At 48.3% G+C, this 25,491-nt stretch overlaps 1 protein-coding gene and 1 long non-coding RNA gene across 2 annotated transcripts; both read left to right on the top strand.

The window, feature by feature from the left end:
- Positions 1–752: 752 nt before the first annotated feature.
- Positions 753–5,408, top strand: LOC135921680 (uncharacterized). The gene has a single exon (XM_065455980.2). The coding sequence runs from the start codon at positions 780–782 to the stop codon at positions 1,989–1,991; it is 1,212 nt and encodes a 403-aa protein (XP_065312052.1). The 5' UTR covers positions 753–779; the 3' UTR covers positions 1,992–5,408.
- A 1,121-nt stretch (positions 5,409–6,529) lies between these two features.
- Positions 6,530–9,923, top strand: LOC135921682 (uncharacterized). Its single transcript, XR_010570579.1, has 2 exons — positions 6,530–6,840; positions 9,492–9,923. It is a non-coding gene; the product is annotated as an uncharacterized lncRNA (long non-coding RNA).
- The last annotated feature ends 15,568 nt before the right edge of the window (positions 9,924–25,491 follow it).

Here is a 25,491-nt window from a genome sequence, read left to right as displayed (position 1 = left end):
GTTCGTTGCGGCCTCTCTTAATATGTTTGTCTTGTCCAGTGATTTGTTGAAAGGCTAGAGTTGTTCTAGTAATCACGGCTCAGCTCCATATATAGTCTAAGCCCCCAAGCCCAGAGTATGATTGGCCTAAACGAAACGTCCTACTCTCTGTGCAGCACTTCGCAACATCTTCTTGTCCTTTTGTCCAAACACTGGATCATACCCACTACGGGGGATTGGCCAAGAAGCTCATATAACAGGTGTGTTATATGAGGATCGTAACCAAGATACAGTTTTCAGTAGGAGCTAGAACGTGGGTTAAAAAATATAAATTAAGAAATTAGAAAAAAAATGGCTGTGGCTTAGCTAAGGTTAAGCCCAGGATGCCAAGCATACTAGCCTTTATTTTAGTTGTTGAACCACTGTTTAGCCTGTGAACTGCTGTTGCTTGGCTATATTTGGTTCGGCTAGACGAAGAAACAACTCATGCGTTACTCTGCTTCGCCTTCAAGAGTGGAACGCGACAGCGTTCCCATCGACCCGCCAAGGGGTGTAAGACAATGGGCTACGGCGCAACGACTACGCGCCCCGCATTGGACGCGGTGAGCGTCGAGCAACGCAGCGTTCGGCGCGGCAACGAAATGTGCGCCTGAGCAAGCGACGCACGCCTGAGCCTTAGAAACAGCTCGTTTCTAAGGCAACACCGCATTCACTAGAGGCGCTTTTGTACTGCTTTGAAGCATCGTACTCGTGGCTCAGGAAAGAAGAAGAAGAGGCTTGTTCGAACGGCCACGTTTGCGATGAGCTCCGCTGGAAACAGCGCATCGGCCCTTGGCCGAGGATCACACCCACCGTCATCTACCGATTCCGGTAATTATAAAGTCGTTCTTCCTCGTCTACCGACTGGCAACACCGTCCTCAATTCAGTTTTCCTGCATGCTGACCTGGCAGGGCGGCCGTATCGGGCCCCGGACTTTCGCGATGCTCTCCTGTCAGTGCTAAATGCAACTGACATACTCGGCGCTGGACAATACCAGATGAGCCATTTGTGGTTGGTGACATGCGTTAATAGCATCGCGAAACAGAAACTTGTCGACAAAGGCGAGTTGTTGGTGAAGGGCCTCAAGTGCCTTGTCATTGACCCTGAATGCAAGAATATCAAGATGAAGCTTCTTTGGCTTCCCCCACACCTCGAACAGAGACGGATTGTTGAAGCGCTAGAGCCATATGGCACAGTGCAGTCCATCACGAGAGAAATGTGGCGGTGTGACGGCATGGAGGGCTGGCAAATGACTAACCGAGACGTGGCATTCACATTGAAAGATGGCGTTTCTGCCAGTAATCTGCCACATCTGTTGAGCATATATGGCCACCAGTGCCTTATCTTGGTACCTGGCCGACCACCACTTTGCCTCCGGTGCAACAGAGTTGGGCATATCCGGCGACAATGTCGAACACCACGCTGCAGTAACTGTCACCGCTACGGTCACCCTGCAGATGCATGCGTCGGAACCTACGCTGACAAACTTCGTGGAAATAGACCAGCCGAGGATGATGCCATCACCGATCATCTAATGGACGTGAGCGAAGTTGTGGACGCAACTGGCGAAACACTCCCTGACACTCATCGACCAGAACAGGTTAAGCCGTCATCGGCTGACATTAGCCTCAGCCAGAAGCCTGCGAGCGAGGATGAGACTAAGGTGCCTGACGACGAACCATCTGTGTCATGGGCAGAATCGCCACCAGTTCAAGATCGCCCACCGTCAGTGGAATCTGGATCGATGTGCGAGGCCGCTAAGAAGCGTCCAGCGCCATCTGACAATTCATCGCCCTCGGGAAAAGAGGCTCGCGTTCCCAAGGTGTCAAAGTTGACAAAACCGCTCCGGGGAACGCCTACTCCTGCAGATGTCCCTTGTGTTAACGTGCACCATAAGGCCCATTGTGCATCACCTCATCAAGAAGGGAGTGGTGCACCTCTGGAGCAGTGTTTAGACGCTGCACCTCCATAGGTAATCATGGCGGGCGCTCTTCCCTTCCATTTTGGCACTTTAAATGTCCGTGGCTTACGCAGTAAGCGACGGCAAGTACAGCTTCTTCATTTGTTGCGCAATAGAAAATTAGACATTGCTGCTATCCAAGAAACAAAGATTGAATCCGATGAAAACACAGAAGCAGCTCTATCTCCATTCCTATCTGACTATAATGTTTGTGTCAGCCATGCAGTCGGCGTTTCCGCAGGCTGTATGTTATTTGTTAGAAAACATTTACCATGTGATTTGCTACATTTGTTTACAGATAGGGAAGGGCGCCTAATCTGTTGCGATATGGATATCAGTGGTATGAGCTTTAGATTTGTGTGTGTTTATGCTCCGAACAAGTTACGTGAACGCGAGTGCTTCTTCTTATCTTTAGAACATCATTTCTGTACTGATCGCGCATTGGTCCTCTTTGGAGACTTTAATTGTGTATGTAACGCGCAAGATCGTACGTCACTGAAGCTGAGACATGATCCAAGTAGTGATGCATTGCAACGCCTGATGTGTGATTATCAGCTTGTGGACATTGGGGAAAATGAAAAGGCAGGATGTCGATATACGCACTTCCAGGGCACCTCGCATGCAAGGCTTGATCGAATTTACGTTTCACTTAGCGCACTACCTCTTATATATGGTTACACTGTGCACCCTATATTCTTTAGTGACCATTGCCTAGTCTCAGCATCGTTTGGCAGCCGTCGGTATCAAAGTCGGCGTATGTGCTGGGAGCTGTGGAAGTTTAATAACCAATTACTTTCGCGTGAGTGTTTCTTAAATCGTGTTACTGAGCTTATAGCTCATGCATCATGCCGCAAGGACTTGCCACTATTTGCTGTGTGGGAATTATTCAAACAGGAAGTTAAAATGATAGCTATCGAGGAATCATCAATATTGGCCTTTGAAAAAAAGAATAATTACAAAACATTGTATAAACTTCTGAGTGAACTGCATGAGCTTGAATGCCTACATCCGGGTCAATATATTGATGATATTTATAAGGTCAAGGCACAGTTACAAACTTTGAACGCAGAAAAATACAGAGGCGCACTAGTGCGTGCGCGAGAGCAACGTTTCCTGGAAGAACAGCCTTGCAGTAGGGCCCTTGGTGATGAACGCCGACACGCGCTGTCGAAACAAATACTACATATAGAGTATGGTGGAATCATTGTTAATGACCCTACTCTAATAACTAAAGCGTTTTTCGAGCATTATCAAAAACTATTTCGAGACCACAAGCCATTGGATACAGATGCTGCCAAAAAAATTGTATCGTTGCTGCCCCAGTTAAATCAGGATGATTACAATTACACAAATGAAAACATTGATATCAATGAGGTAACTTCATGCATCGATTCGTTAGCGAAGGGCAAGACGCCCGGCCCCGATGGCCTTACTGCCGAATTTTATCAGTGTTTTCGTTCCCTCTTATCACCATTATTACTTCAGGTGTACCGTGAGGCCTTGGAAGTAGGTTACCTAACCGCCACAATGTACGAAGGACACACCGTCCTTATAGCCAAAAGCGATGATGAGACTAAATTGCAAAAAGTTGACGGATATCGGCCTATCTCCTTATGCAATGTTGATTATAAAATTTTTGCTAAGGTATTAGCTAACCGTTTGCAAGTTGTAATAAGGTCTGTGGTCGGTGATCATCAAACATGTGGCATCAGGGGCCGGTCCATTCAGACGAACATTCATGTTGCGAGATCGGTCCTCGAGTGTGTAGCTGAGGGGTTTGGACAGGTGGCAATGGTACAGCTAGATCTGGCTAAGGCGTTCGACAGGGTAAATCACTCATTCCTGTTTACTGTACTAGAGCATATAAATATCGGGTCCCTGCTCCTTAGAGGCGTCAGGATATGTTATGCTAATGGTTCAACGAGGCTGATAGTGAATGGCTCTCTCTCCGATTCGATTAGGCTTGCATCATCAGTACGACAAGGATGCCCTTTGTCACCGCTCCTGTTCTGCTTGTATTTAGAACCACTTTGTATGAGCATTGTTAAAGAACAAAATTTCCAAGGGTTTAAATTACTGACTAATGAGGTTCGGGTTCTTGCGTATGCAGACGATGTGGCCTTTTTTTGTACAGATAAAGAGAGTGTGATGACTGCTCTTGCAATTACAGAAGAATATTGTGCGGCTTCTGGTGCAAGCGTTAACTTTGAAAAAAGTTCAGGTTTTTGGTTTGGATTATGGGCCACAATGCCATCACATTACGCAGGCATTCAATGGAAAGAAGATCTGCGTTATTTAGGTGTGCCTCTCTCACAGTATAGAAATAGCAACGCTCATTGGTCGGGAGAAGTTGGCAAAATTCAACGTAAAGTGAATTCATGGCGAGGGCGGAATTTGTCAATGTTCTTTCGTGCTGAAGTGTGTAACGTTTTCTTAGCTTCCCGTCTTATGTATGTGCTGCAAGTACTGCACTGCTCACGGCTTCGCCTTCAGGCACTGCATCGCGTATTTGCAACATTTATTTGGAGTTCCAGTTGTGAATCGATGCGGCGCGACAATCTGTTCCTCCCTCTTGAACGTGGTGGTCTAGGATTAGTCCACCTCTTCATCAGGCAAATTGTTTCACGCCTGTTTTTCTTTCGAGACAATGACCATCCATTTTTGCGTGAAATGTTGCAACTCCGTTTAGTTCATTATATTCCTAATATAGTAGTGTCATCAAATGCCAAAGATGTCCCACAGGCTCCTTGGGGCTTTCTTAAGGAGGTCGTTGACACATTTCTTTTCTTGAAAGTTAGATTCAGCCTGGAGTACGTGTTCACTGCGAGTCGAAAAGCAATTTCTGCGGCACTGGTGGACTCTATTTTCCCAGATCCTTTGTATCGTGCACCTTATTTAAACCGACCTTATCAGGATGTACTTAAGCGCGTCCGAAAAATGTGTGTACCTCCTGGAGTAAAAACATTTTTCTTTAAATTACATTCGGAAACACTCCCTGTTAAAACTTGGTTGAATTCGAGGGGTTGCTTTGTGCCGTGGTCAACAAACTGTCGGCTCTGTCCACGTGCCGAAACCATAGATCACTGCTTCATAGACTGTAGGGACGCTGTATTCTTTTGGGACATTCTCCAACGGACGCTCAAAAAGGACATTGACATGACTCCATATACAATTAGGTTTCTACCGTTTAAGGTTGCGGGTGGTCCTCCCTATGACATGTTCATAGTACTTGGTTTACATAGCCTATGGAGAAGTAGACTGTGTGACCGCCATGCCGAAAGCCCGCGATCTACAAAGTCCTTCTTTCGGGAAAGTGCTGCTTATGTAAGAAGTGTCTACGCTGCGCAGGAACCTCCGCCCGACTGGATGCACTTGTTGGATGCATGTGTGTCTTTGCCTGAGTTTTAAGTGTGTAGTCGTGTCCACTTTGTAATACACCTTCAGTTTTCTTTTCCATGTAATAAAGAAAAAAAAAGTACTCGTGGCTCAGTGGTAGCGTCTCCGTCTCACACTCTGGAGACCCTGGTTCGATTCCCACCCAGCCCATCTTGCAAGAGTTGAGCCAAAGCCACCTAGAAAATCAGCCTCTGTAGCACGCCGCAACCTTCGCTTCTCATTCCAACGAGCAGCTCTGTCTCCAGAAGGCATCTCGCCTCGTGAGAGTCTAGCAGAGGCAAGCGCAGCTGCTTATATACCACCGCAAGCGACGGCGCGAGTTGGAGCATGGTTGGAGCCCCGTTTCTCCTCTGTCGTGACGTCACGGTGTCACGTGGTATTGAAGGTGACACCGCCGCGCCTGATGAGCTGAGTTGAGCTCTCGTAATATGCTTCGCATAAAAAGCTCTAAAGAAGTTTGAGATGTAGGAACTCCGTCAAGCGGATTGTCGCTTTTATTCCCATCCCCTATATCAAAATTGTTCTTTAATTTTTGTATTGATGGCAAATGAATATTGTTTCGGTTGTTGTTAAAATTAGCATCAAGAAATAAAAGAACAGATTTTGTGACAACAGCCCATTTGTTCCCCGCAACTAGGGTGGTCCTCCCACTGATCTCTACTTCAGAGGAAGGGGGAGGGGCCACATGGTACATTCAGATCAGTGGGTCCTCCTTCTTGCACAAGCGCCATTCAGTTTTGCTGGTATGAAGTCTACGAGAAATACCAAGTTGAAAAATAATATTTTTATTTCATTCGTCATCAAATTATTCTGCATTATTTTTCTTCTTTGTCCTTACTTTAGCTCTTCTTTCTTTCCAAGTGTGAATTCCACAGAGCAGTTTCTGTAGACAGTAGTTTGACTGCTAAACAACACTTTCTTTTTCGCATTATTCCTTGGTTCTGAGGTAAATATTCACATAACGTTATAATATCGTCGATCATGATAATGTCATGTTTTAATATTGTCGTCATACTCTCACTCCCAAACCCACTCTCCTGCCCCTACCCGCTTCCTCAATGTTCAACCGCCCGCCGGTTGGTCAATCCCCCTCTGCGTGCATCTGCTTTTGCCTGAAGTCATCGTCATCATGATCAAGAACAAGAAGAGAAAGACGAAGCGAACCTGTTGGTAATCGGTTGTTGTCGTAAATAACTGGGGAAATAATGATGTCCATGGAACAAACATTGGAAGCTTCTTCGAGTCTTGAGTCGGGCACCGGTGGAGGCGATTGTACAAGCGACAGGGCACCGACGGGTGACCTCGCTAGCCAGCGAGTTCTGGGCTCTACGCAGCGTAGCACTGATCGTCATCGGTTTGCTCTCGATGCCACCGAGGCAGAGGTGACTACGCGCTTCACGATCTGCTGCGCCCTCACCACTACCTTAGTCGTCATCGTGCTCTTCGCAATCACCGGCTCCGTCTGGTAAGAGCGCCAGCAATGTTGCCACCTCATATCGTCTGTCTATCCTGCCTACTACAGTCTCTAGAATGCCGTGGTCCTGTGAAGGTAGTTGAGCTCATGAACACACAGACACAAAGCAGACGACGATGGCAAATCGCTAGCGCCCTGAGTAGAAGCGCTCTTCATTTCGTGCAGTACCAAGCCTTTGTGCAATCTGGGGCACATGTACAGGGTAGGCGTCTGTCTCTTCGGAGCGTAACAGTTGTTCTCGTTTATCTGTATGATAACCCAGGTGAAGTGGCTGTGCGGCCACCTAAGCTCTTACCCTGTAACCATCGAAATAAATCTCAAGCGCTTTCTTCTACTACGCCTGGACCTGTGCGTGCGGAAGGAGGCTACGATGATGTACATTTTGATGTTTGGTAGAGGTGGCCAAACTTCGCTCTAGTGCACTCGATCGTGGTACTCAGCAAAACTAAGGTGATGCTTTCCAGTTGCTGCTCGGTTTGAAAGTTGCTGCTTACGAGTAGCTGCCGCCACATGGATATGCGAACCACACAGTATTCACTTCAATACGATGAACCTCGCAGTTTCCGCCGTATGATTTTAGCCTTGCTACCCACACAGTATGCTAGCGCTCAGGCATGAAGTGACGATGTGCTAACATGTGGCGCTCAGTTTCGCTCTTTAATACCGAGTTACACCAACCAACCGAGCATGCCAATTTATTTCTATTAAATATTCCACACCTCTATACTTGCGATAGGCTTAAGAAGTTGATGTTGTATGCTTGTGGGTTATGTCTCTAGATAAATGAGGGATCGAAACCGTGATTGTTGTCAATTTAGATATCTTTTGGATCGATAGTCGCCCGAAATACGCGTGACACCAATAATGTGGGAAAGCAAATTGCACAAAGAAGCCAGTGGCAGCCATTGAACGGAAGGCTAATGAATTATTATTTAGGCCGATCAGTGTAACGAGGCCTTATCAAAGTTGAGCAGTGGTAATTTATGTTCTATGAAAGTTCTGTGAAACGGTTGTGAGGCTGATGCAACGCTTCGAAGCTGGCTGTAATCTCTTTTAGGGTTTCAAAGCAGAGTTTCATTTCATTGCATACTGTTTGAGGTCACCAGAATCGTGTATTTTAGACCACCAACGTCAAATAAGCTCAGAGTATGATTACTTGTAAAGCCCTTGTGGACTTCCACGTCCAAAAATTCGAAAGCTAGATGTGCGTAAAAGGCCAACTGCAACAAAATTTCGAACCACGTAAAATGCCTTGTTTCAGCTAATGCACTTACAGAGCAGCCTTCATGCAAAATTTACATTTGACATACGAATTAATGCATTACGAAAAGCTCGCAAAAAGCCGCGATTTTTTATACCAAAATTGGTCAAATAGTGCAGTTTCTCCCGGAAGGCGGTACATTGATTGCGATAGCAAATTATCAGATAGCTAAAGTAAGGATAGCAAATTTATTGGCCTATAAAGTAGTAAACATTTGCTTACTAACGAAATGAGCAAGCATGGTGCCACGTGCGCTCCGGTAAACATGGGCACATCTCACTCGATGACTGCAGACAGTCGCTGTCAAAACGCTGGCGTAAAGAAGAGCGGCAGCAGCCGCGAGCGAATCGCCCGTCGTGCTGCCTCTCGCTTCGACGCGAACTAAGCGGTGAGAACAGCGCACACGAAGCTATCAGCCCTCGGCGCGCCTATAGACTCTATATTCACCGCAGATTGCTTTCAAGATAGGGCCCGTTCTACCGCGTTCAGCCGCGCCGTACGCAGCCGCCGCCGCGAAGACAGCGCGCTTCCTCTGCAGCTTCTTCCCTTGCAAGCGCGAGACCATCCTCGGTCTACCCTCACACGCTTTCACTCGCACCCAGAGCACACGGCGCGCGGCCGCAATGTTATGGCATTTAAACTTTATACGAAACATCACTGCGACGGTGAAGCCGACGACGGCGGAAATGCGCCTGGGGTGTCCATATTGCTACGGTATAGTATTTCCAATGACGAAGAAGCGAGCAGTAAGAAGACGACGACGACGATTGGAAGCTAGTGCGGGTTGTTGCCTCTTGGCAAGGCGCGGCGTATTGCGTTGTAAATATAGTTGTATATAGTTTTTCATCTGCGTCTTCTTACGTAACAATATAATTGCTATCTCAATGAAACATCGGCATTAACGGTCATTGCAAAATGATTGATAACCCAGGACGTTCGGCTGCTCGGCATGGCCTCCGAGATTAGGCGATGCCCAAGTCTTGCCTGCGGTGCATTGAAAAACCTCAAAGGCGACGTGCGGGGACCTGCACATCATATTCGCTAACCTCCAGATTCACGCGTCATCTGCTTATAGGTTCTACTTAAATGCTATTAAGACAGGAACATTCGACAATTACCAACTCGGCAGCATTCCGAAGGCTGCTGCAAAGGTGTAATATAATACTACTCATTTATTGCTAGTTTAGTCAAGCTGATACGCCGTTTCAGATGGCCTTTAATGCACTCGTCCAACCTTATGCTGTGAAAGTTTGTTCCTACGAGTGAGCCTGCACACATTTAACGGGGCTCGCTTCAATGATTACGAGTGGGCACTTTGCTCACGTAATGGAGGCTAGTGTGCAGAGCTCTCACCCGTGCGGTTTGTTACGTGCGCCGACAGGTACCGCTACGTGCTGCGGCCCAGCCTGCTGTTCGAGCGAACGACGAGAACCCGAGAGGAACAGCGCCAGGTCGTGGTTGTAGTTGTCGAAGCTAGGAACATCACGCCACTGGCACAATCCATGTCTGCTCACGTCGGTCGCAACCACTCTCGCTCGACCGGGGCAAACACTGCGGCTACTACTACGCCATTGCGCACTATGCCGAACGGTTCAGTCGCCAATGCGGCGACGTTGACCTTACCTGAGGAGTTGCTACCTGCGCCCTTGTAACAGCGAGGGCACGCCCAAAGGTCACGAATTAGCGCTACATGACATACTACTGATAAACAATTCGTTGCAGTGCATCGTGTGACTTGTGCTGACTCGCATCTGCACATTTTCGTTTTATTGAGAGAAGAATAAACAGAGGAGTTGTCGCCGTTTGCTGGCAACGTGTACCCCTTTTGACTTGATTTATAATATAGTATACGCTAAAAATAAAGACAAACATACATTATTTCATTAGGTAATCCTTAAACAGAAGAAAATGCAACAAACTAAAAGCACTATAGTCTCTTTCGAAAAGTGCTTGTTAAAACAAAGTCCATGGACGTCTAGGGGGCACAGTTTGTAGACGCATGAATGAGACAAAATTACGCAGTATGCAGCAGAGTCAATAATTCTAACGAATGTCAGCTTCTTCCAAAAAGTGTTGAAGCGCTTTCATTGCTTTTTGACGTACCTTTGTTAGGCCATGGGCCTAACATCGCCTATCCTTATACCAGCAAACATTCGGACATACCACAAATAAAACATCCTTCACGAACGCACTAGGTCAACGAAAGCGGAAGATTGGTTTAAAGGCGACTTCCGCATTCATTTCTTCACTCTTAAAGAGAAAATGTTGGATCATTATCTTAGCGCGGATAATATTTTTAGCTGATTTCAACTCTGGCGCTTAGGCGTTTCCAGGACACACAAACATCTATGACAACTTCAAGCACCCTTGGATGGGACGGTGTGGGATTTGTATATGTCCGGTGTTTTTATAACTTTCTTTTAGCTGCGCTAAATTTTTAAAAAAGTATGTCTGTGGCAGTTAGCACAATTCTAAACCTTGAACTAAATTACTCGATGAGGCTGCCCATCGCTTCTACAATAAATCAGCATACTTAAAAAAAATAATTAACCGAATGACACTAATTAGCTTTTTTAAACACTTACTACGCGGCCCATATTTCAATCCGCGAATGGTAGCCGGTGAGTTCGCAAAGCATATCCACTTGGAACGAATTCTCAGGTCTACAAGAGCTTCGAGATATTCATTTTGAAAGTGTCCAACTAAACGCGTTGGCGTTCCAGGTAAACTTGCCTAACGCAGTTGCGCAGAGCGGTGAAGGGATAGGACTTGAGCGAGAAAACAACACATGACACCTGAGCGCGAACTATCAACTGGTTTATTTTTCCGCAAACGAAGCGTACATATAGCCTTCATGAATGCGCAGGGGTGCTCTTCCCATTCTATCTACGCCCTATATTGTCAGTGATTATGCTAATCCCTTTATTGCTGAGTGAAAAAGACGGCGCGCTGACACATGAGCCCTGTGGGTCTGTCTTGATATGATGTGCTTTCACCACTTTTCTTTTCTTTGGTTCCTATTTTTCAGCAGGATCGCCATCTTTTGGAAGATAGCCTTCGACTTGCATGAAGCGCAATGAGTGTGTAGGCGCCCTGGTATTTCTATCAGGCTGCAGTTGTAACGGTGTTCGCGCAGTCTGTCATTTATGCACTTGCCTGTTTGGCCCATGTAATTAGCCCCACATGACAAAGGTATCCTGTAGACTACTCCGGTCACGCAGTTAATAAATCTTTTGTCGTGGTTTATAGTACATGCATTCTGGGTGTCCCTTTCTGCGGTCATTCCGTTAACTTTTGTGCACAATCTCTTTAGCTATTGCGGTGCTAGGAGGACCATTCATATCCCATACGTAGCAGCTATGTTTTTCAGTCGGTGTGATAATGTGTGCATGCACGGCACGGTTATGAAAGGCTTGCCCTTCGCATCTTCATTTGGGCCTTGCCCACCAGGGCTTCTTTGAAGCAAAGCATTCATGACCATTTAATAGCTTCCATCATGAACGCCCTAGGTTTATGCCCTAGGTTCTTTACGAACGTAGGGCAAGTAAGCCACTTTTACCATTTCATTCCACGCATACGAAGCTTTTGAAGAGGGGAATCGCAAAGATGTGTTTCAGCGAAGCACTGAAAAAGTCGTGCCAGCGCCTAATGCAGGATAGTTTCGGACAGCAAGCCTCGTGTTTAAGCGGCGCTGGTTACCCGGGCCACGTCTTGTGTCAGTCGTAGAAGGACTGCTTAAGAAGGCACAGGAAAGCAGTTCGGAGCAGGTGCGTCCCACAAGCACTGACATAAACAAAAGGTTGCTGTCATCCCCTACATACATAGGTTCTCCGACAGATTAAAGAAGTTTGCTGGAAGGAGCGGCATCAGCGTTGTATTTTCGGCACCTAATAAATAGGTCAGCCTGTGTAGAAACACAAGGCCAGATATATTCACGCGTACCGCATCTGAAAAGGAACATAAAAACAAATTCATTGATTGCCTCGCAGGTGTGGTATACCGCATTGCTCTCGGGTGTGGACGATCCTACATTGGTCAAACAGGTAGATGCATAAATGGCCAACTACGAGAACACAATAACAAAGTAAACAAAGTGGCTGCCGACGGCTTTCTTGCCATCCATTGCAAGAGATCCAAATGCGAACCCACATTTACAGAAACAGTCATCATGAGTAGAAACACGTGTGAGATGGCGCACTTGATAACAGAAGCTAGACGCAAATCAACATTTGGTGACACATGCGTCAGTAAGCCTTTCATTTCATTATCTCCAGAGAGCTCTATTATCTTTGTTGGCGTTGAACGTGTACATGCCTGTCAATCTGTGTGGAACATAAGTGCTTGCGTGTGGTTCACTGTTTTTTGTTCACGTTTACCGAAATTTTACATGCGTTGTAGGACGTTTCGAGGGTGTATATATAGCGACGAGAACTGGAAATAAATTGATTGTTGAAAGTTATCGCTGTGTGTGTCAGATGTGCCTGTCTGTTGTCCTTGTCGTTCAGCTTGTGCTACAACAAGATATGCCGCACCAATACAGTGAGAAACAAAATCAGGTTTGATTCCCGAGTGCATTTATAAATATTTGGACTGTTTCACATTCTACAACATCAGCTTGTAGACAATGGCCCTATAATAAAACCCTGCTGGGCACCTGATTTCACGCGGGCTCAGTTTGAGCTTACAGCATCGACTGTTACAAATTGGCTTCTCATGGAAAGATATGGCTGCTATCCACAAAAGCAAGGACTAGTTTTTCAGAATTGGGTTGAGTTTAAGCAGTAATTTCTGATGACTAAATGAGACTTTAATTCAGGAGATGCGAGACGTCCCTGGCCCGTCATTTCCATCTGAAAGAAGCCGAAGCACGTGTTCCTATTTCAAGGCTGAAGAAGTGCTAGATGCATCAGCACAGGCATCAATGCACGACCAAGTTTGTTGCTCCATCTTCAGTTGGACCTTTCCCTCTTGATGCCAAATTAACTTAAAATAATAGTGTCCAAACCGGGGCATGAACATGAACGCAATACTGTGTATCCACTTCTGAGAAGAGTGCCGATAAGAAAGCATTTTCACTCTGAGGGGCATGTTCAGTGGACAAAGGAGGTGATGATGATGACGATAATTATGGTGATGCTCAGCTGTGGCACGGACACACAAAGACTCATTGGCCAAAAATCGGGCGGAGGGAGACAGTGGACAAGTAAATAATAAAATTGCATTTACCTTAGTGTTTCCAGTCCTGCGATGAAACCCTGGCAGCATAAAGAAAGCGCGTTCGCGGCGACTAGAACATCTCTTCTAGAAAGGCTGGCCACTCTTACACCTTCCTTTCACGTACATGCGACGTTTCATTGCGTTTGTCAACAATTTTTCTTCTTTTTGCTTCTACTGGCCATCTCTCGGCGTAAACCCTACAGTGTACTTGAGCTGTTACCCGAAGCCATAGAGTTTGTCTTATCATTATCAACATCAACAACTACATCGAGAACTATGAAACCATCATCATCAATGACGCGTGACCGAAGAAGAAAAAATGGAAATCGGGGTACAGTCGAGAGCGGGCATTGCTGCAGCTCAAAATTTTAGCTACTCGACACGGACACGTCTCGAATCTCCTGCGCTAACGTCCCAAAATGCTGAAGAATCCACGGTGCGTCGCGTGCAAGCTGGAACCGCTGAGACCATGGACTGCGGAACGGCTTGCTTCGTTTGCTCGAGTGTCCTCATTGTGATTTTCTGCATGGTGGCTGTGGCCCTGTGGTACAGCAACCTCGTCAACCCTGGGCAGGTCTTCCGTGGGGCACTAGGCTTGAGAGCTGCGTTGAGAAGCGGGACTACGAAACCTCCCGTGACCGTACACTGGATCGGCGAGCCGCAAACTTATTTCAACTTTGATGGGAATGACAGCGACGTCAGGCCAGTTTTTCAGCCGGGCAACGCAAGCCTGCACAGAAGTACAGGCCTTGGCATGGCAATCCCAACGGCGCAGAACGGTAGAAACAACATGGCGCCATCAACGCAAGTACTATAGAAGACAAGAGTCGACGAACAATATATTTCCTACTGCAAAGGGTGCGAAAATTGATTGTCAAATTTCGCTCCGATCAAGATGAATAAATCGCCGCGTTTAAGTGTTAGTCCTGCATAACCTTGAATGACGAAGACTGTGCTCACCCAGCTCAATAGATACAGAGAGTGAGTGTGAGCATGTGTGTGGTGTGCATGTGTGCGTGTGCGTGTAATACTTTGCCTTTTCACATGTATTTCTCATACAGGTTGCTGCCTACAGTACATGAAATTATTCAGAAAGTATATCTCGTATACTATGAAAGAGGGTGAAAAATTAAAAACCTTGAAACAAGCATTGAAACAAACATTCATTAATTATTTCCTTCGTGCATTTGCAGCACATATTGCAATTTACGAATTGTAGCCGGTAGATTTGCAAGACGAATACACTTGGAATGAATTCCCATGATGACACTATTTTCGACATGTGTGCCGTTAAACTGGCCGTAAAAATGCGCACTTGTTCTATTTACATTTTTAAATAATTCCCTTTATGCATTGAAGCATAAAAGTAATTCGAACGTCGATGTATTTTGTTTCATACTTTGGGAAGTAATACCTCGAAACAGATGTCATCCTGGAGATTCATTTCAAGTCGATACTTCTTGCAAGCTCATCGGCTACAACTCGTAACTTGTGATACGTGCCATAAAGTATTTATTAAGAAGCTAAATAGTGAATTTTGGTTAAAAATTGAATATGTGTTTCGATTTTTCATGCTAGTAATGTCCGTCTCTTCGAATAATCCCGCACAAGGACAATAATTATGCTATCTGCCAAAGGCGATTTTTAGAAATCCCGGAAAACTTAAAATGACCACCCCGTATTGTTGCAGCTTCACGGCGATGTCCGACTGTTCCCATATATGTGCTTCACAGCTTACACGTTTCCAGTGTGTCATTTATAAAACAAGCCCATATTTCACATAAATCGGCGATAAATGGCCTTACATGTCCCCAGAGATATATTAAGAGATACTAAACATATCCTTTGCATGTAAGATCTTGCTGGTCATCATGTAAAGATGCTTGCGATGTTGCATCACTGGCTGTATAACACCGTAAATGAATTTCCTTTAACAAACAAGCTTATTAAGAGACCCAACAGTCCCATGCTGCCCTCTGTAGTCAGTGTAAGAATGAAAATCACCGTATGACGGTCAAGGTGATAGGATGCAAGCTGTGATTTTGTTTCGAAAAACTTATTTCGTTTCGCCTCATTGGAGCAAGTAATTATCCAATTAATTTAGCGCGTTAAACAGGTAGCCATTGACAACGAACACGATTACACACTTGTAAACTGTCGACTACCACGTTCTTTTCATAGTTCAACAGGTTTGATGTCTCAGTAGTGTATCGTGCTCAACCTACCGATAAACGCTCGCAGCCCAAACAGAAGCGCAGCGACTACATTTCCTCGGCCTTTGAATTTAGTTTCATTGTTTCCATTTTCGTTATTGCTACATTAGATTGCGAAGTGACCCGGCTAATGTACGAGTTAACAGAAGGCAGTGGCCTGTGAAATAAATGGACCTAAACTCTGCGTTTGATGGGCGTAAGAAACCGTCCCTCCTCAGGGGTAGTAGGGCGCAAAGCAAAATATGTGAGCGCATCAGCCGTTGCTCAGGAATACCAAGCTAAAGGAATCAAGTAAAAGAGCTAAGCCTTTTCAATAACAGGAATGGTAAAAGTGGCGCTGCTCCCCTCATTACCAAAGCCCCCTCCCCCCTCATCAGGTACATAAAACATCTCACCGAAATCAATGCTCAGATAGGGTATGCATAATTAAGGAGGCATTAAAATAGAAACAAGCAAAGCAACGATGAAAGAGGAAAGGTGTGCAGGCTTCATCAAGTAAAATACTAGGCATTACTCTAACTTTGGAACGTTATGCAAAAGAATAACGTAGCAGCTCTTAAGGACTCGAGAACATTTTGCCTTGAAGTGTATAAGAAATATTGCCGGCATGGACACTGCATAGTGTGAGAGCTGTAAGGCTAAGAGTATGTGATCCGAGATCACACGCGTTTTCATTGCCTTCGCCGCATTGCTTATAGTATCAGAGGACACGCAAACAGCACGGAACTTGTCTGACAAGCTGCCAGGAGCACTGACCTCCCAAACAATTATTTATTCTACGATTTGTATAGATTTTCTGTTGACATACTTTTTCAACGCATGCTAATGTCTATGAACTTCCCGCTAACAACCAGTTCGAAAATCTTATGGCTCCTAACCGACAAAGGGAATTGAATTTGTTGATTGTAACTCGCCATTCTCTTAATAGTGAAGCGTATTTCCCGTGAGCACGATCGAGAGGTTCTGGCACGTAGCGCCAACCTTCTTCTTTAATCATCGAGCAATCCGCACATTATATTGAACAGGTTTGCAAACTAATTTCTCAGGCTGCAAACAGCACGTACGTTCGACATGGTCAAAAGAAGCAGGTGTATAGATAGCGTCCAAATATATGCGCCAGCGACCGGCTTCCTCCGAATGACTAAAACCAATTTCGAAGGTCATGCTTTTACTCGGTGCGTGCACTGGCAGAAATTTCAGAGCCGCAAACACGTCGTGGTCTCCATGTATTGAACACCACATATTGGGATTCGTGGCGCTTCGCAAGAAGAACGTAGACATTTTGTAAGTTATAGACAACATTAATGAATTTTTAGGGTAAACATCGTAATATTTTTATAGTGAAATATAAACTAAAAAGTTCCAGGCCGCTTAAGCTTTGTCTTTAAGAGCGGAACGCGATAGCATTCAAAGATCCATGACAGCTTCTCACGCTTCCTGGCAATTGCAGCGTATGTAACCGTAACGTTTTCCTGGAAGCGCTGGCGGTTAACTTTATGCACGAAAACGATCTTTGTGGCTCTTTTTCTTCTCTTGTTTGTCCCCCGCCCCCCCTACGCAGGCGCCGCCGCTGCCGCGGATGCGCGGAGGCCAGCGCCATCTAGATGGCGTTGCAAGGAACCGAGCGGGGAGCGCCGCTCCTCCAAAGACAGACCTTAAGCGGCAGCTGAAAAAAAAGGTTTGTGTTTGAGTTTCCGCGTAGCAGAATTAGGTTTTCTCGTATATGCAAATTACAATCAGACGTTATCATGTCTGTAGGTTGTCTGTAAATAGCATTTTACAAATTTTCTGACGCATTTTGCTTTGAGAAATTCAAATCATTCAGTAACGCCTATGCGCCACGCGAAGCGCCTGCGTGGTTCGGGATGCGTGATTCTTGATTACTTTTATTCATGCGGACATCGCCGCCGGTGCCGGTGCCGACGCCAGATTTTCCGCGACACGGGGCCCTTAACACTATCGTGTTAATAATTGATCATCGATTGCGAAGGTCAGTTAGACCTTGAAAAAATTTTAGTGGACCCGCCAACAGACCTTTATAGTCTGCAGAGTCGTTGCGGCTAACTTCCCAATTTATTTAAGAGCGTAGCTTCCAAACCACGCGCCGCCAGCAGGGCGCATGAAGTGATAAAGCACACGCCCAAGGAGTTTTCAGCACCGGCGCGCATAGAGCTCATTGCGCTGTCGTGTTGCCAAAATTACGCCGTTAATTTTTCCTGAACTGCCCTGGCGCTGGCGTTGAACGCATCTTAATGGAGAGCGGACCGGCTGCAAACAAGAAAGGCAGGCGAGCCTCAGGGCGTGCAGCCGCAAGTGAGGGCTTACGCAAAACACGTTCTAGTGCTTCTATCTGGCGGCAAGTTTATATGACGCAAGTGGGGGCCGGCGTGTTGCGTAACCAGATCATAAATACCGTCGAGGCCGCGTTTCCAGCCTCGTCTGGACAGCGATGACGCATTATTTGATGACTATAGGCTATCATCAATGAATCTTCATCGAGTGCTAGCACGCGAACATCTAGCCAAAGTGGTCCTTGAGTATATTCTAGGCAATTTCGGGATATATCTCGAGTGTCACCCAGTTCATCTCATTTGGGTTATATTAGGATACATTTCCTTATTGCGGGTTCATGGGTAAGCTTTTTTTTTTCTTTCGAGTTTTCGGTAACAAGCACATCGTCAACACAGACTCTACAAATGTATTATTAACACAAAGACAGCAGCAAGAACATGCTCACGTGATATACCGAAGCCGTCGTTCTTAGGTTCAGTTCATTTGTACCCGAGCTGCACCAGTTTTGTCCCGAGCATAGAATCTAAACAACGTGCAGCGGAAGAGATGCCCGGTTGAGCTGAGGTGAACGTAGCCTGGCAAAGTTTGCCGACATTAACTCCACCACCATACCGACCTACGCCTGAACATCAGGCCGCGCTGCCTCATCGTAGTAGTGAGCGCCGCACAGCAATACATAGACTCATATTCACAAAGAGCAATCTGATGTACCGGAAGGACCTAAAATTTGTGCCACTGTTGCCAAACTTGGAACGCATAGTAGGCTGCAAAAGAGCTCTGTTTACATTTTCCTTGCAGTCAAGCTTTGGTACCCTAGAGTGCCTGACCTACTAAAGTCGGAACATTCATTCATTAATTCTTCAAGTTGTCTCGCATAATGCGAACGCTTGGTAAATGACCTCCACTCCTGACGACGACAAGGAGTGCCTTACCCCACGGTTGCAAGGACACTTCCATTTCTGTATGGCACCGGGCACTGAAAACGAAGTGCTTTGCGCGAATCAAAGATTTATGTACAGCGCCGATGATGGCGTTGAGCGGCGTGTGTCGTTGAGGGTCTTTCAGCAATGTTTGGTGCACATCCAACCTAGGTGCATGCGTAGATATAGTGGTCCCTCTCATGTCTGTCCCGATGATGGATGGCGGATGTATGTGCACAGCAAACATTTGGAAGTGGCATTAGATCTCCGCGTGCCGTGCGATGTGCTGTCTCGTGAGTTTCGCTGAAGTTGGCTGCGGCCTTTATGATGGTTGCCACGTATACCTGCATTTAGTGCGTTAGCAATTGTAGGGCTATTCTCGCACTTTCTGGTGGCTATCTTTATATCTGTCTATTAACAATTTTCCTGCCTACCTGGGTCACTGGGTAGTCCGTGGTCGAATGGGTAGCGCATCGGGTTGCTGTGTTGAGGTAACAGAGTTCGAAACCAACCCTCCGGCAAATCAACTTGACTCACTGTAGATGAGGGACTGGAGAGGTACCGCTGTTTGAAGAAACTCTTTGGCGCCGTAATAGGTATGTGCCACTCGATCTGGGCAGGTCTCCAATGAACTTCTCTGATGTCAACTTGAGTCACTGAGTATGTGCCAGTAGGTGTGTCCCGCTTTTCAGAGAATGTCTTTGATGCCAACTTGGCGTAACTAGCAACGAGGTTGGCGTAATAGTTCTGCGGAAACCCGCAAGGTGGAGAGAAGTAATTAATAAAGAGAAAATCAGACATCCACTCTTTCGTAGCAATTGCTACAAGGAAACCCATACGGGTGCCTCGAAAGAAAAGCCTCGCAGTTGAAGAAAAATTCGGTCTGATCCGAGACTCGAACCCGGGACCTCCGCCTTTCCGAGGCAGCCGCTCTACCATCTGAGCTAACCAGGCGGCTAGCAGATGGCAGGGCGCAGTCGAATTTGTCAACAACTCGAAGCAATGGCAAGACTTTGACGTAGTAGTAGACGGACCGAATCGACAGTGGTCTTGGGGCTGTTTCGAGGGGGAGGCACAAAGGAAACTCATGGGCTTGCCCGCTCCTTGGCTGGCACGCGTTTAAAATAATTGCCCGATGTGACAGCTGTGAAGTATGTTTCCTGTATGGTCACCTACTGCGACAGGGTGACTCAGTTGAGCATAGTTTCGAATTTCACTGCACAGCAAGGCAAGGAATTAAAAATTGTGGTTGTCCTCACCAGAGGCGTTTCTGTTTGGCAGGGCTGACTACATCAAGACCCTTGATTTATTCTTATTTATTTTTTTCCTTTTGTCATTTTCATGAGCTATGTCTTTTGATAAGTGTTTATGCCTCCATAGGGAACACATAGCTTTTTGTTTGTTGTCTGCTAAACGATCTCCCTTTGTTTGTCGATTGCCTCAGAGCTGCATGAATTGCGCCTTCTTTGAGACACAATTGAAACTAAATTGATGAAAACGTTAGCCACGCTACCATTTCAACCTTGTTTATGGGCGTTGGCGCGGAGCTCCTCTATGGCTGTCTTTCTGGCGCTCGCTGGTTCTAACCTCGAAATTAGCTATGGGAGAAGGTATGATTGCCTGGCATATCTCGGAGGTGGTTTGTGTGCGTGCCTTGTAGCTGATCGGGCGCTGTGCAAATCGGATCGCTAAATGCCAGTTCCCAGCCTACGACCTGCAGCCAACCCTCCCTCCAAGATGGCCATTGCCCTTGGGCCTGATCCTCCAGGCGAGCCCGGGACTTCGGGCCGGAGCTGAGACTACTGAGAAACAAAGGGCTCTTCAAGGGGCACCGATGAGCTGCCGCTCTGCGAGCCCTCTTACTGGCGTTGTACGCGCTGTCGTGATCGGCCGTTCACCCCGCGACATCCTCCAGTCACGGCTAGCGCGATTATGGAGAATGGGCCGACGGCCACGTCAAAATGGTTCTCCACACGGATGATTTATGGCGAGCACGGCAGTACCTCGGCCAGGAGAGGTTTGCGCAAACAGTGCAAGAATGCGGTTCGTCACCTATCAGCCGCTCAAATTGGCATGTCCACGCCGGGGACGGAGTCAGTGTACGATCCCCCTTTCCCTGTTTGTGCCCAGTTATGCGCGTGCGTTTCCGACAAAGCTTCCTTCGGTGGGAAAGGGCAAGAGACTTCCGGATTGGTGGGACCTGATGTCATCGGTCTCCTGACGCCGGATTGAGGAAGTGACTGAACAATGACCACGCAGGGCATAAAAAGAGCAACGGCCTGCGGGAGTGATCGGCTGCTACAACTTCTTTGGCTAATAAAATTGGGGCAGACTTTTTTATTCGCCCTCGTATGTGCCCTTGGTAATCTGCCGTTCTACAATGACAGAAAAGATCCCTTCAGTTTTTGCAATACTGAATGGAAACGAACCAACATCACAATGTTTTCTCAGGGACAGCAGCCCGATGCATTAGTAGGCTGCGCCACAAATGCAGAGGCTATGTGCCGCTCTTCAATTAACCTCTCATCGAGGCACGACCAAGAAGTGTAGAGAATGCGGAGCACCCGACACCACCGACGGGCACGAGTGCACGCCACATTGTCTATTGTGCGGCAAGAGCCACGTCACGGGAAGCTGGGAGTGCCGGAAGAAGTTTGAGACCCCTTTCATCATCCGCCAGCGCCGACGCCAGCGCCGCGATCGGCAGGCTCGAGAGCGGGAAGAGCAGCTTCATCCACCGCAGCCACGGGGTGACGACCACCGCAGCCGGTCTAGGGAGAGGCGCTCGTCGTCAGTCTCCTTCGCGGACGGGGAGTCGACCGGTGACGGCGGCACCACGGCCGGAAGACGTCGGTCAAGCAGCCGGGGTCGGAGCCGGAGCCGAGGTCGGAGCTGGAGCCGCTGCGGCCGGTCGAGATCGCGGAGCGCCCCGAGGCAGCAGCCGGGGAGCCAAGCCAACCGTGGAGGCCGGGGCCAACAGCAGCATCAGCAACGAAACCAACAAGGAGCCCAATCACAGGTGACGTCCCAAAGAAACTGGGCCAGCATAGTGACAGGGAGGGGGAGCGAGGTGCATCCCGAAATAGTTACACTTGACACAGTTAAGAGTCTACAGCAAACCATCCAAAACATGCAGACAAAGATCGCACAACAGGATACAAAGATCCGCGCCTACGAGAGGGGTTGCTTCCCACAACCAGTGGACAGGGACCGACACCCTAGCACGGCAACTAGCGCCCTATCAGTTCCCTCACCGACTTCGGTGCCTATTAGCATACCAACAACTACCGAAAGTGAAGAGTCCGATATGGACTCCCAGGGTCCACCGAACAAACGAAAAGCCAGCCTCATTCACAGGACTCCCACTACAGCCCCAATTGAGGACGCAGACCTAATGAAACGCGTAGAGCAACACGTTGAACGCGCGGTCAAGGCGGCCATGGACGCCATCCTTCCTGCGATTTTTGAACGCTTCCAGCAATTAGAGAACCGCATGACGGCACTCGAACAGAACCACAACACGCTAGCCGCACAGTTCGCACAAATCGCACAATACATCCCAAAATTAGCGCCCGTCCAGCCGGAGCAGACTCTCCCTCACCCCGCGGTCGTTCCTCAGGTGGCACCCGTCAGCGCAGCGGCGGTCCTCCGCCCATCCCGCCTGGACCTGGCCGTCCACACACTCCCCAACAATCAACATGGCTGTAACAACCAATAGCACCTATCACGTTTGGCAGTGGAACTGCCGCGGATTCAAAAAGAAGAAGGCCAACCTTCACCAGCATGTTAATAACACGGCACAGCAAGAATCATACAAACCTGATATCATAGCGCTACAAGAAGTCAACATGGAAGCCGGCTTATCCTCTTACCGGGCTTTCCATTGCCGTAACAACTCCAAGAAAGTCACTACGCTCGTACGCCGAGAACAGGTGACGGCGATCCACGAGATCGAAACTTCTCCCCCCTCGGGCATCCCCCACATTTTCCTGGAGATCATCCCAACGCGCACGTCAGATCCCAGCCTATTCATCCTCAACGTATACGTCGCCCCGCATGCAGACCCGAAGCTCGATGCGATTTTTCGCTCGGCCCTCAAAGTCAGCCGCGACTGCCCCCTGCTCATCGTTGGGGACTTCAACGCCGGTCATACTCTGTGGGGATACCTGGGCGACACCCGCAAGGGTAGACATCTAGCAGAAGCCGCGCAAGAGCTGGGCCTCACGCTAATCAACGATACTACCAACCGCACCAGAATCGGCAGCCGAGGTCAGGTAGACACTAACCCTGACCTGACGTTCGTCGTCCACTCGCAAGACTACGCATGGACGAACACCGGCGAAACTCTGGGAAGTGACCACTGCATCCTTCACACGGAAATCTATGCACGCGGCAAGCGTCGGCGGAAGCATCGCTTCTCGGTTACTAACTGGGACAAATTCCGCGAGTCCAGAAGAATGCGAGCCAATGAGGGGTCCATCGCCAATATCTCATCCTGGACGAGCCAACTCCTGGCGGACGTGGAAGAGCATACGGAACATCTTGACCCGGAGGACGCCCCGGAAACCACCAACATCGACAGCAGGCTGCTCCACATGTGGCAGGCAAGATCGAGCATGCTCCGGCGTTGGCAACAGCAGGGGAAAGATAACCAAGCCCTAAAAGAAAGAATCACTCGACTCGACGCAGAGATCTCCGATCACGCGACCGAGGTCACCCGGCAGCAATGGTACCAAATATGTGATCGCATGAGGGGACGCCTCAGCTCAGCCCGGACGTGGCACCTCCTACGCCACCTCCTGGATCCGGACACCACCAGGGTCGAAGGCAGAAGAAACATGGCCAAGTTAATCCACAGGCATGCTCAGGACCCGGGGACGTTCTTGGCAGAGATGCGAGACAAGTACATCGGCCCGCAACTCAAGACACCGTTACCTGCGGCCTACCAGGGCCGGCCGAACGCGCACATAGACGAAGACATTACGTTCGCTGAGGTGTCGGCAGCCGCCTATAAGCTGCGGACGAACTCGGCGCCGGGTTCGGACCGCGTTACCAACAAGATGCTACGCAACCTGGACGAGGCCGCAATGGAGCAGCTCACAGAGTTCATGAACGAATGCTGGAAGACGGGCGCCATCCCGGAAGAGTGGAAGACGTCAACGATCGTCTTTATACCAAAACCAGGCAAACCACTCAATGCGGACAACCTCAGGCCGATTTCCCTGACATCATGCGTCGGCAAACTGATGGAGCACGTGGTCCTAGACCGTCTCAATGAACACGTAGAAGATGGGGACGAGTTACCCCACTCTATGTTTGGTTTCAGGCCACACCTGTCCTCCCAAGATGTGCTCCTTCAGGTAAAAAGGCAGGTGATGCAACCCGAAAGTCCGGCGGACGCTCGCCGATTCCGGTGCCTCCTGGGCCTCGACCTGAAGAAGGCCTTCGACAATGTCGCCCACGCAGCGGTGCTCGAGGGGCTGACCCAACTGGGTGTCGGAAACCGAGCGTACCAATACGTCCGAGACTTCCTCACCGACCGGAAGTGCCGGATCAAAGTCGGCGAACATGAAACTGAATTTATAGAGCTGGGGAGCCGAGGCACGCCGCAGGGATCAGTCATCTCCCCTTTTCTCTTTAACGCGGCGATGCGCGGGCTCCCGGAACTGCTGTGCTCTATCCCTGGGCTTCACCACAGCCTTTACGCTGACGACGTGACGTTATGGGCAGCGGCGGATGATCCACAAGCTCTTCAAGAGATCATGCAACGCGGCATCGACGTCGTACAAGCTTATGCGGAGTCAAGGGGCCTGACGTGCTCACCGGAAAAATCCGAATACCTCCTGATCAAGCCCAGCAGGAGTAGCTGTCCCAGGGGATTACCACGGAGAAGGCGCTTCCTTGAGCTTAAAGTCGGAGAACTTACCATCCCGGAGCGCCCCAGTATCAAAATATTGGGGCTAGACTTTCAGAACACGCTGCGCTGCGGGCTCATGTTAAAGAAACTCCAGAAGGCGACCAACTACACACTACAGCTCATTCGCCGGGTGGCTAATCGGCACCACGGCATGGGCGAGGGCGATCTGCTTCGACTTGTGCAGGCATACATAACCAGCAGAACCATGTACTCGACACCATATGTCAAACTCGCAGTCACAGATTTAGCCAAATTAAACACCATGATCCGACGAAGCACAAAGGCTGCCTTGGGCCTTCCGGACCACGCGGCCACCGCAAGGCTAGAGACCTTAGGCATGCATAACACGATCGAGGAGCTCTTGGACGCTCACCACACAGCCCAAGTCCGTCGTCTCTCGCTAACCCCGGCTGGCCGCACAGTCCTCCGGAAGCTCAGTCTCGAGGCTATCCCCGAAATTACAGAGTACGTAACGATTCCGCGAAAGGTGAGGGGGCATATTTGTGCCCCACCTCTACCCCGCAACATGGACCCCGAGTTCCATCAGGGCCGTCGGCAGGCCCGTAGTGAAGCCATTTGGCGACGCTATGGCTCGCAAGATGGAGTGGTCTACACAGACGCAGCCAGACACCCTTGCGGCGACCTCATGAATGCGGTGGTAGCTGATCACAACGGAGGACTGCTAGAAAATACAACAATCACGGCTGGCCGAGTGGTGGAAGCGGGGGAAACCGCGATTGCCATGGCCATGCATGCGGACGCAAATACCGTCATCAGCGACAGCAAGCAGGCCATCGGCAATTTCGTCCGTGGTAGAATTTG

This window comes from Dermacentor albipictus, chromosome 3 (assembly GCF_038994185.2).
Source record: "Dermacentor albipictus isolate Rhodes 1998 colony chromosome 3, USDA_Dalb.pri_finalv2, whole genome shotgun sequence".
In the NCBI taxonomy this organism is placed as follows: domain Eukaryota; kingdom Metazoa; phylum Arthropoda; class Arachnida; order Ixodida; family Ixodidae; genus Dermacentor; species Dermacentor albipictus.
The sequence above is the reverse complement of the archived record's forward strand: the minus strand, read 5'-3'. Positions and strand labels throughout refer to the sequence as shown.

What these genes read in the sequence shown, in the direction of transcription:
- LOC135921680 (XM_065455980.2), top strand. Translation starts at nt 780, where the DNA reads ATGAGCTCCGCTGGAAACAGCGCATCGGCCCTTGGCCGAGGATCACAC.